The 13055-nt window shown below is 39.7% G+C and overlaps 1 protein-coding gene across 4 annotated transcripts in view; it reads right to left on the bottom strand.

The window, feature by feature from the left end:
* ankrd12 (ankyrin repeat domain 12) overlaps nucleotides 1-13055 on the bottom strand; it is a 32800-nt gene that overhangs the window by 13569 nt on the left and 6176 nt on the right. For 2 of the 4 annotated variants that reach the window (XM_046408611.1, XM_046408612.1), the window contains exons 2-3: nucleotides 1773-1886; nucleotides 459-591 (exon numbers count right to left, since the gene is read on the bottom strand). In XM_046408611.1, coding sequence (XP_046264567.1) covers nucleotides 459-591; nucleotides 1773-1807 — 168 coding nt within the window. In that variant the 5' untranslated portion in view covers nucleotides 1808-1886. The remainder of the gene's footprint in view (nucleotides 1-458; nucleotides 592-1772; nucleotides 1887-13055) is intronic. The other 2 variants (XM_046408613.1, XM_046408614.1) reach the window with 1 other exon arrangement.

Here is a 13055-nt window from a genome sequence, read left to right as displayed (position 1 = left end):
CTTTCCAGTCAGAATGACTGAAAACATTTAGATAAGCTGCCCTTTTCCACTCAAATTTTAGTATTTCAAAATAATGTTGAAACAAACATATTACACTGAACACTGAACATTCCATTGATATTTTCACATTAAAATTGCAAATGCTTCCAACCATGTTCAACCTCTAGACATCATTTTCATAACAATGTCAAACAGAAAATGGTAAATATGATCCCTCCCACCTGCAGCTGCTCTTTGTTTTAATTTTGTGTTTATGTGCATGAAGAGGCTATCTGCATTCTTCAGAAAACACTAAACTTATGAAATGCTGAGGTGGAAGATAATCCAGTTCATCATACAAACAGTGACTGCATCAGACCTAAATATTACACCAATAATATTTGTATTATGAAAATGTCTTACAAATTCCACATACTGGGATCGTACACTCTGATCTGCAGACAAAGATTTTTCAGTACCAGTACTTCAGTGGGCTGTACTCTGGCGCAGTAAAATACATCTCTGGCAGGAGGAAAATGTCTGCAGTGTGGTGCTTCTTTGATCTCAGTGAAGAAATGTGCCAGCTGTACAAAGCTGAAGTGTCTGGCGGTGCTAAAAGCAGAGGAGCGTTAAAATGAGAAACACTTCTGCCTTAAATATAAAAGCAGACATGAATTGTCTCTCTTGTTTATGGAGAGAATGATACATAAGTGGTGTCGGTATAACAATATGGGGGCTAGGATGTTAAAAAACTTACTGCAGTTTCTCACTCATGTAATATATATGTTACATTAAGCTACTTGTGCTTAGTGGAGCCTAAGAGTACCTCCGAGTACTTGTTGCACTGTGGTACCACTAAAGATCTGGCGCACTCCCAACTTTATACTGTTGAACTGGTGTTCAGTCACTTCTAATCAAATCACAATTAGCATCTTGTCAGCATGTCACACGGATATCTCAGTGACAAGAAAGGTATGAAGAAAAGTGTAGTTAGGAGGTCAGATGTGTTCCCTGTTCCAGCGAGAAGGGAAATGAGTGTGTGTGAGACGTTTGTACAAATGTCTGTGAAAGAAAATGATCACTGTGACAAAACAAGAGCTGAGCAGGTGCAAAAATAAGCCAAGACACAAAAGGCACACCATCACACAGACATTTCAGTACTGACTAAAGAGAAATAAAGCCAGTCTGCTTGGCATTGTTGTATCTCCACGTTCAGAGTCACTAAGCCAAAGTGCACACATTACAACTACCGTCTAAGGTTAAGAATGCAACATTTAGTTAATGGCATTGCTAAATCACAGGTGAGAACCATTACGATCTAGAAGAGCTACTAAATGGTCCTACAGCCAAAACCGTTTTGCCAACAGCTGTTTATACGGTTAAGAATGCACTGAACCATATGAACCATGTGGCAACCTGGAGAAGTCCCTTAAGTGCCCTGAAAAACTGGAAATCCAAACATCTTAAATTATATGACAACTGGGCAAACCCCATCTCATTACGACAATGATGGTATATAATCACCATCTATCAAATGGACCATGTGGTAATAATATTTAATCAACAGCTGGTTTCAAGATAGAGAATGAATTTTGAGCCTTCAACTTGGGATCTGATTTTTATGGTTTAGATCACTATTTAAAATAAAAGTAGCCAAAACTTCATGGAACTCTAAACAGTAAACATTTATTATATACTGAAGGAGGGCAAAGTGAACAAACACAAAAATAAATCTGATACAGTTCTCACTCAAGTATTGTATTCAATGCTATTCTGCATCTGTGCTGACATACCTTCTTCCCCGCCTGCTTATCCACCATGGCTCCATCTCTGTCGCTCCCAGGTTTGGCCATGGTGCGGCACCTGACTAGCTGTGACAGCTATAGCACAGTAGGGTCATCATGCACCTGGAGACAGAAAACAACAGCAATGAGAGGGATTTCAATATTACCACATCACAGTCTGAGCGGATGATTGGCTTAATGTTGTTGCACCAAACAGCAAGAGACATGTTTAAATGCAGGCACAATTAAATGACGATTATTCACACAGACTGTTTACAGGCTGCGCTCTCGGCAAACGTCTGCATCACAGAGGAAACCAGAGCGACGTAAGGAAAGGCAACTTAACCTCCGAGAGGAGTGGAGTGGCAGCATATGAAAGAGGACTGCTACAAAGCGTACCAGGATGTAGGTTGAGTGGATCAGTAATCTGGGATTTTTATTGAAATTTCCATTCCACTTCTTGAGGCTGACCTTAAAAAAAAAAAAAGATAGGAAACAACTACATAAGGCAGCATGAATCACTGCTTTAGGGACTCTTGAAAGTTCAGCAAGGAAAACATCCCCCTTGCATGCTGTCACTATGGCCTACTCATCAGTATAGCCGAGCGTTCCTCTGATGTGGTTTGTGTCAGCGTAGTAACACGCAGCAGAGTCACTGGGGGCATTGCAGGCGTACACATGACTGGAGAAACTATAACACTCAGCTGAACATGCGCGATGAAGCCAACATGGCATGTGCCAGTCATCTTGTCACATGAAGTCGCTTTTCAGTCACAAGACCCTCTATTTGTGTACTTTCAATGAACTTTCCCTTGTTTCTTCTTTTTTTTTTATTGAGCAGTACATCTGATTCTACAGAAATAGCATCTCTTGGCCCTATGAAAGTACCACATTCAGTTACGTCTATATTAGGAAAACTGAAAGCAACTGATAGATGGTGAAGCCGTCTCCAACATGAATGGGACAGCCCCATTACTCAATATACATCCACTTACAACTCAACTATCATCTATGCAGTTAACATTCAATTTACCAAGGAAAGAACAAGTGTGACTGCTGTTTTAGTACTGAACTTATTCAAACAGCGAACAGGACTTCTACTGAGAGTAACCCTACTAAAGAATGCAGTATAAATTTCTACAACACTTCTGGGTATTTCTTCCAATAAGAAGCTAGTTTTATCTATCAGGCATGAGAGCGGTTATATTTAAACAATTAATTAATAGATATGTGGCATGATTTAAAACAAAAAAAGCAACAAATTTCCAGATTTAAGAAGCATCTTCTTGTATGTTTCAAAACACAACACTATCACAACACATTTTGCCTTGCCCGATTTCCAGAACACATGTAGCTGTACTGTTTATATCTACGTAGGCAACCTGTCATTTGGGTCTTTGTGGCTACGGCAAGGCCTGAAAAAACAAGTATCTCCTAAAGCTAAGCTACACATCACACAGCTATACTTTTAAGGGTTAGGAAGGGGTTGGCTAACCAACCCAAAATGCACACAATAACTTTGACAAGTGGTTGCTTTTCGATTGCAACTAAGGCAGAAAGACTCAAAAGGATAGAAGTAACTCAAGCAGCCAATGGACCAACAACATGGAGCATATGACTTGAGAACCAAGCATGCCAATCCACAATACAGTACCATGAGAGTGCAGTGAATCCACCCCCATGTTTGAAACACAATCAAACTTGAATTACACTAACCAGTCAAGTTGCAGTTTACATTCATGTCTGTCCAGACTCGGATATGTAGTGAAGACTTTCAAATAATTTGATAAAATGGTAATAAGTGTAGTTCTTCGCAAAATGGAAGTTATGACTATACTGATGTGCAGGATTCCACTGAATTATTTCCAGAAAGAAACATGATCTCTTTAGGGAATGCTTTTGACAGAGGACTCAGAGAAAGCTTCATCACTTGATGCAACACAACAGCTCATCTAAGCTAAATACATAATAATATATAAAATACATAAATATCAGCAAAACCAATGAGCTAGTAGTAGATGTCTTCTGTATGTTTATTAGTGTGTAAGTTCACCGAGAGGAACAAAAACAAATCAAATTCCTTGCACATGATTGGCCAATGAAGTTGATTCTGACAGAAAGTTGTAGCTATGGCAGTAGACAAAGTTTCAAACATGGATGTTGCTGCACAAAGCAACAAATTCTAAAATGTGAAAGCTTCACATACATCTCCAGCCCAACTGCACCAAAAGTCTGTGCAGTCAGCACAGTTTAAAGATTAGTATCAACAATTCAGTATCCGACCAAATGTGAAATACAGTCTGTTCCTGAGTCAGAAGAGTGTTTTTGCAGAACATCATGAAGTCACAGCAAAGGCCAAAAACTTCACCAAAGAGATCAGGATGAAACTTTGTCATAATAACGTAGCTAACAGAACCGTAACAGGCTGCAGAGCTTCCGTTATGAGATGTCATCAAGACAACAAGCACGTTCTGTTATTTCACACACATCACCTTCACACGAGTAATTATGTGCAGTACTGAAGTTTTATGTTAAAATCCAAATCTTACAAATTTTAATAGCTTATACACTCCCAGACAGATGCATTAAGAGAATGAACGCTCTACTGCACAATAAGAAAAGAGAAAGAAACCTGCTTTTAGATGCACTGTTTTTAGAGCTGAGTGGATTAGTTAATGTAATGAAAATAATTTGGTTAAGCCCTGGTGTTTCTTCACACAGTTTCATATTGTTTAACTTAATATGCAAGTAATCATTATTTAGCTTTTGAGATTGAAATACATAAACACTTCAACACTATTAAAGTTTAATCTTTACTAGACAGCAGGAAATATTTAAAAAGCTACAAGTCATTTGCCTTTCCAGACCGAATCCGAATCAGATTTGTTTTCAGCACTTAATTATCAAGAATAAGAAGACTAGACTTCTAAAAGGAATCCAATATTTTATTTCTACAGATACCGTCACAACCTGTGCTGAAGTAATAGCACAGTGTTGACAGGTATCGTTTTTCCAGCACAGGGCCCTGCTGGTCAGCGGAGGCCAGTGAGAGGTCTGTCATTAGTCAGCAGATAGTAAGTATACAGCAACACCGTCATTCAGGCAGCTGAAAGGGGGAATTGAGCAGCCCACAGTGAACACGTTGGCGTAAAGAGGCTAGTATATCGGGGGTATTAAAGCGGTATGGACAGCCTGGGACCAGACCAGAAAACAAACGCTGACAGGACTCCAATCTGGCCCAGAGACGAGGCGAGGAGGGTGTGACTATAATTACAGAGGTATTTGGGCTCTCGCCAGTTTGGCATTCGCATTCGCTGCATTTCATGAGCAGCTCAGGGCTGCATAAGCCTGCGCAAGCTCTGCCATTAACCTTGGCTGTTTCAAGTCTAGATCAAACCCTGCCTTGATGACTACTACAGTTCAGAGAGACCAAAGCTGAGATTATTTTGACACGGGATCCCGAGCAGTGAAAACAGTGATAGTAACAATCATCTAATCCACTGAATTTCAACAAAACTGACTATTCAAACTGCAAAATCACAACTGTAAAAGAGTGAGAGTGATACAGAGAGTTATGACATCAGAGACACTTGAGATTGGCTGGTTCCTTTGGCCTCAACATCAGCACAAAGATAAATAATTCAGACGTCAAAGACGACATTTAAGACACAAAACGAAATATACTAGAGCTGCAGCTAATGACTGACTCATTACTGATTCATCTGCCGAGTACTTTCTCAATTAATGAACATTTTGCTTTACAATGTCAGAAAATAGTAAAAATTCCATGCTTTCCAAAGCCCATGGTGAAGTCTTTAAATGTTTTATCTGAACAACTGTTGTGAAATATTCACTTCATGATGGGGGATCTGACAATTTTAGATCGTGATCGATGTTGAAGGCATCCACAATGTAGGTGATTCATATTTAATGTCCTGTTTCTTCTATTTCCAAAGTTCACATAGCCTTTCTGACCATGACATCTGTGCCACATGAACAAACAAATAAGCCAACCAGGTGGCTATGTTAATTGGATGAATTACTTTACGTGGCTCTTACTTGGGTGGCGTTAAAGACTTTGTACCAAAAAAGAACTCTCTTCAACGACAAGCAAATTCTGAAAGGCAAATTCATAGGCTATTCCAAATCTGGCCATAGTTTTGACTGTGTGGCATTTCAGAATCAGAATTCCTTTATTAATCCCTGGAGGGAAATTCTTGAAATAGATCGTGATATTTTTTGCCCGATCACCCACTCCTAGTCTAATATGGTAAAGCAAAAACAAGGTAAAGCAGCTGAAGATTTCTTTTGTTTAGAGACCAGAGATCACTACGGAAATGATTTGCAGATTAAATCTACAATGAATGCCCTAATTAATGGACTAATTGTTGCAGTTCTTAAAATATCATGTGATAGGCTCTGTCTGCCCCATTGTTGTACTGGTTTTAGCAGATGACCAAAACATGGTGGCACAAGGCACTCTCAGTTTATCTGAATTATAAATAAAACACAGGGTCTAAATTATCCTCTATAAGCTTGGGCAAGACAAAGTTGCAATGGAAAAATATGGGTCTGAACTTTTCAAACCCTAAATATCCACCTGCAGTGACGGAACTAAGTCAGTGAAATCCCAAGTGTGCTGGCTGCATCGCTTGTCCTTCTGAGAAGCAGATGTCTCCGTATTTATTTATAACCTGGTGTTCCTGCACTTTAACTCCACTGGTTCCTGACTAACAACAATAACAACCATTTCCCTGTAGTGCTGAAGCATGTTGGCCCTGACAGCAGAGCGGCTGCTTCAGTGCATGTTCTTGCGTGAGTGTAGCAGTTCGGGGGTTTGAGGAGATGGAGGGAGGAGGGAGGGTGGAGGGAGGAGTGTGGTGGTGTAGTTGAGACAGATGAAGAGCACACAAAGTACAGTAACCTGATCCATAGACTGCAGGAAAGGACAGGGAGGGAAGAGGGCTAAGAATAGCACAGAGCCCGACACACAGAGCACGCTGCTGTCGCCGTCGCCGCCGCCGCCACCACTGTCACCAGCAGCAGCAGCAGCAGCTGCAGCAGCAGCAGCTCCAACATTACTCCACTACAGCTTTCAGAGCAGTGCCTGCTGTGAGCTCTCACACACACCATGTGGAAAATACATGTGATTTTCCCCTGGTCTCCCATGTGGCTGCACTTACGACTGCACACACAAAAGAACGTGCTGGAAAACAAGCTGTGACAGCACAATGTATTACACCAGTAGAAATATAACCAAGTGGTTTATTTGCGAGAGTATTTTAGATCTACATTAAAGTGAGTGTTTTATTTTTTTACACAATAGGAGCCGAGCAAATCAAAAAATATAACGAGCTCAAGGTGACGCACTACGCTTGCTGCGACAGTAAACAGCCGGTCATGTGACTGTGGTCCTGTACGCCATCAGGCTAAATGATGGGGGAGGTCTCTCTCAGCTGTGCATCCACTCCCAGCTCTCCTCCTCCTCCTCCTCCTCCTCCTCCTCCGACTCCCTAATGAGAAGCAGGACAAAGCCAGCCGCAAAAGCCCGATTACTGAGACTACATGAGAGGGGCAGCAAAGGCAAAAAAAGAAAAACCCAGTGAAGAGTCAGCCATCTTCAAGATGATCACACACAGACTAACAGCATACATTGTTACAAATTTATGTGCTTACAATATATAAATACCTCTCACACTGTTCACCAAATGCGCTGTGTCCTAGAAATGTCCTGACCAATTATCTTACTGTTGACAAAACAAAAAAGAAAATGCTAAATATTCTTAATAACGATAGGAAAATTTCCATATTTTAAGAGAAATTATTTATTCAATTTATTAATCACTATTTTTTTTAATTATAAATTGCTAATACAATTTATTTTTAATGTAAAAAACACCAATTGCGTTCTGGTTTATTTTGATCTTTTTAAATAGAACATTGCGATTTGTGACTGTTAGTGAGAATAATTAAAGTAATTTAAACAATTACATTAAATATCTAGTCTCTGGTGGTGTTATTATTGATGTATTTATCGGCGCCAAAGATTACATGAATAAAAAAAAACCCAGAACACTGGAATATTACCCTGTATTAATATGTAAACTAGGCAAGTAGTTGTTGTGTTGCTTAGCATAGACCAAAGTACCCAGCAGAACAGCAGGCAATCGCAAACCCACTAATTACTCTCACACACAATCATTTTTTTGTGTTATTCAGCCACGTTCATGCACTCCATCTGCCTTGTCTGTCCACCAAATTCAAAACCATAAAACTCTATGCTCAACATAAGCACGGCTCTCCTCCTCTCGTCACTGGGTTGTCTGAACTGAAGGCATATTTCGACATGGACAAACAAACAGCAAGTGACACTGAATGCCTCGAAGCGTCTGTTCACCTCTCACTACCCTAACCCCAGACAGACAACACACGCCTCCTCCAACCAGAGTGTCTGGCCTTCATTGCAGTAGTTCTTTGGTTGCATAAATGAGCCAGTCAGGTTCCTGGGGAGCTCTGTTTCAGTCACTGCCACATGGGAAAAGCATGGGTTACCACTGCCAATAACGGTGAGTAAATGTAATGCAACAGGCACAAGTCAACCAAGTGGACCAACTTTTCTGCCCAATCGACAGTCCATCAAGCATACTCTTCAACTTAACTCTGGGCAAATCATGTTAGTTTGGCGAAAAATACTTTCAGGACACCAAATTTTCTGGCTTAATTCATAGTAATCCAAGCATTAAGCTGTTGTGAGACCCAGATATAATGTGCCTTATGTGTTCTAAATGTGTATTCTTATGTAAGATTGAGTGCTGGACTCTTTCACAACCCTTTCCATCACTTAAAAGCTTCCATAAAAACAGGAATAGCCCTAAATTTACAAGGGTAAGGCTCAGGGCATGGCTAGCACACAAATCAAAAGCCTCATAAAGTAGCTAATGTTTGTACTCCAGAGGTGTAAATAGGGTTAAAATCACTGGCAGGAAAATAGGACTCAGCCCACTGAAAAACACACCCATTAAATTGGTCCAAGAGAGACTGAGAGAGCCTTAAGAATCCTACCGCCACTGCTGTTAATGTAGGTCAATGATCAGATACCCAAGAAACGGACAAGAACAATGAAGCCTTTACTGCTGATTATGGGTTAAAGAGGAGGGGAGAGGGAATGGGGGAGGGATTAGAGCAAAGGTTAGGACCTAGGCGTGGGTCTTGTTCTTATTTTCACCACGGCGTCATGCTCACATGATTGAACTAAACACTGGGGAACTGTTGCGGTTCAAATTTCAAGAAAACTTCAGAATGAATAGAAATGAAAACTGAAAACCCATTACATATTCATAAACAACCATAAATAACATGCTTGTTTTGTTTTATTGTGAAAAAGCCTCAGTGTTAAGTACACAAAAGCTTGTTTTCTTAAATACTGATCACCTTTCAATTTGTGTGCCGGCAAGAACGAAGCCTGTAATAAAACATAATGTATTGAGTCAAAACAGCTATTTCATATCTATTGCACCTGGAAAATTAATAAGAATTCCCCGTCATCTTTGTTTCTGAGGCACTTAAATGACTACAAGACAAAACACGTCACTAACAAAGTGTCACAACCACAAGGAATAGACAAGAAAGTTAATATGAGCAACTAGCAGGCTTCAGCCTCAAAGAAAGAAACCATTACAGAAATGTCTTGTCAGTTTTCATTACAGCTTTCAAGACATGACTCCATCTACACCTGCCATGTCCTATTAGGCTTGATGAGAGGTCGATCCGATCACAGGACCGACACATGGCTGCCCGAGCTATGCCAAAACCACAGCTTAGCAGAGCAAAGTGAGGCCAGCATTTAAAGGCTGACACTGCATCTCCATCTTCAGACCAGGAGGAATACAAAGCCTACTGAGCAAATAAAGTCTTTGATGAGCAGGCGTGCAGCATGAAGATTGGTAACAGTTTCGTTTTAGTGTACCCGCTATGCGGCTGTTAAGATGGTGCAGATAAACAACACACTGTCTACAGAACACACTCAGCAAGTTAACTATTACTAAATTATTGTACACATTAATAATAAAGTAAACACAGGTTGAACTTCCCCCTGTGTTCTTGCACAATGTTACACTGACCAAAAATATTATTCGCCAATAAAATAATGTTCACTACAAGGGGAGAAAATAAAAGGAAACAAAATAGCCAGGCTGATGCACAATACAAGGTCAGCTTGTCTTTAACAATTATTCAAAAAATTTATCATAATATTCCCAAATATCTGTCTCTTAAATAACCACAAATATTGGTGACACTTCTCAATTTGTCTTTTTTCTGACACTGCAGTTTGATGCAAGTGATAACACTTAACTGCCATGTATTTGGTGTCCTAGGAGATTTTGCCTTTTGCAGCGTCTGCATTTTAAACGAGACCTTGGGCATTATTTATTCCGACTGCCACTGAAGTGCGATAAAACATGAACAGCTGGTCCGAAAACCACACGAAAAACTCACATTTTAGCACTCAAGTGTGCTTAGTGTATGAAGACACAATAAAAACATTTCAGATACAAGAGAAACCTGTGCAATATATCATAGTGTCATACTCTAATATAGGTAATTTCACATGCAGACAATATATATCACAACATAGTAAAGTGAGTGAATATGAAAAAGGGAAATTATTAATGTGATACTCTGCAAGTAAAACAAGTATTGTAGGTATTGTCTTGTCCTTGTCCTCGAAAACGTCGCCTACCGAAATGCTCAAAACCAATGTGGTGATGAACGGCATCACCAAAACCAGGGACACTTACATGATTTTATAAAACAGCAAAAGTAGACCCACATTAAACGTCAAACCACAATCACAGCATTCGTTTCGCATGTCATTAAAGGATGACATTGCTAAGAGCTGCTGCCGGTGTCTTGCTATGGCCTGCTTGCCGCAACATTACTGTAAAGAGTGTGGTTTGTGGTGCAACAAATGAAAAAAAAAATAACTATAATATGAAACGACAGACTTTTTTTTATTGTCAAGATACTGTTGCTTTTGTGTGATGCTGAAGCAGCTGATACTGGGAAAAAAACGAATCTATCCGCGTAGAATAACCCCGGTGTACTGTCAGGAAACTATTTAAAACTGTAATTAGTTAACAAAAAAAATTCACGGTACAATCACTGGCAGCACTGGAAGACTTTTATTGTAAAGCAGCTGCAACTACAAGACATCAAATTGTCAAGTAAATGTACCCATTAAGGTCTAACCCCACTCTAACTAGATAGATAGATAGATAGATAGATAGATGGATGGACAGATATACTTTATTGATCCCAGGCTGGGAAATTAAAGGTTGCCGTTCTAAGTTTAGAGCTGGATATTTTTTTCAATGCTTTTCGGATAAGACTGAGAACCATTAAGACCAGTTGGGCTCACACAATGATGATGAATATTTTATGAAAATGTTAATACTAATATCATACTAACGTGACTTACGGTCAGCTTTTTAAACCAGTGCCTTTTCCGCTGCAATGACAACTACTGCTTAAAAATATTTTAAAGCTAGCTGAGGTCTGATTCAACATTATCAGGGTACAGAGTCATTTTTACTTTCTCTTTGTTTTATTTTTAATTTTTTGACAGACAGTTTAAACCCATTATATTCAACATTAGGCATTGTGTTGTGCAATCTGAAATTACCACGAATATTGGTGAGACTTCTCAGTTTGTCTTTTTTCTGACACTGCAGTATTGATGCAAGTGAAAGCACTTAATTGCCATATATTTGGTGTCGAGACGAGACCTTGGGCATTATTTATTCCAACTGCCACTGAAGTGTGATAAAATATGAACAGCTGATCCAAAAACCTCACATTTTAGCACTCAAGTGTGCTTAGTGTATGAAGACACAATAAAAACATTTCAAATACAAGAGAAACCTGCGCAATATATCATAGTGTCATACTGCAATCTGAATTTAACATGAAACAAGATTATTCTACTTGTAAACATATTTGGAGTGTATTGTAATATGAACTAGGCTACCCTCTGAATATACTGTAAACAAAACATGTTTCACACACTGTTGCATAGTTTTTCCCGGTCTTTTAGCGTTTTTGTAGCTTCTGTATGAACTGCGCACGTGTCTTCCTTGATAATGTATGCAACTGGCCTGAAAACTATTCATAGACATGCCAGTGCTGTTTTAAGCTTAGATTTAAAACACATGTAACTGGAAACAAGAACATTTCATAGATAAAATTTAACATCAGACAAATATTGCCCTTAATTGCACACAGAAGAGGAGAAGCAACAAATCCAGTGAAAGGACAAAAATTGTCCTGTGAATGAAATACTCATTAACCTATTTTGCTGCAGGAGGGTCCTTGGCCCTCAGAAAGCATGGTCACTGTGAGAGCCAGAGTAAACAGGATATGACTGCTTTCTTAGGCATCAGTTAAGTGAAAGCAGCCAAGCAATGAAGAATGCAAACCACACAACTATTGTCAAATTGTCCATTTCCCCTTAAAATACCAACGCACTCTTATTTCTCTCACTACTCATTCATAAAAAGAAAGTTTACAGGATCATTAATAATTAAAACTTTAGAAAACTGGAAATTACAACACAGCTTTTTTTCCCCCCTCCTTTCTGCGTCGTCATGCTGTACTTCTCTGCAGGAAGGCTCTCAAACAGTCACTCATTCAAAGCACATGGTGGATTATCACAGCAACATCAGCCGTTACACACAGAGATACTGCACTCAACGCACCAAACAAAAACAACGCTGTGCCCACACTCAGCGGCTGGCAAAGGCTAGCACATGTTGTGTAATCAGGAGACTCCACCCTCTCCACACAAAGACACACACACACACAAACCCACACTTGCAGGGCCTCTTGAAGACGCAGACGCTTGACTGGTGAAGCCAAACATACACAGGCTGAAGCTAGAGGCACTTCATATCATAAACGTCACTGCTGTTTTCAGTCTTGTTTGAACTGCAACGCAATAAATGTGGTAGGCTTAAAGCGAAAGTGATACAGAGCAGAATCTTAAGCTGTGTCTGAAATAGAGGAAATGGATAAGCTCTGCCTTTTGCTCCCTGACTTTAAGATTCCTTTCATTTATTGCCTCTACAAATGTTGCTCTACCTACCTATGACCAAGTCAGAGGGATCCCTAAACAAACACCTGAATTATGAGCGACACAGGACACAAGAAGCACAGGAGGCAACTTGTTGACAGTAAAGGATTGCTGGGCTTCACTTTGCTGAGGCTGAAGTAAGCAAAACAAAAGCTCTAACCGTT

Source organism: Scatophagus argus, chromosome 13 (genome assembly GCF_020382885.2).
Source record: "Scatophagus argus isolate fScaArg1 chromosome 13, fScaArg1.pri, whole genome shotgun sequence".
NCBI classification, from domain to species: Eukaryota; Metazoa; Chordata; class Actinopteri; family Scatophagidae; genus Scatophagus; species Scatophagus argus.
The sequence above is the reverse complement of the archived record's forward strand: the minus strand, read 5'-3'. Positions and strand labels throughout refer to the sequence as shown.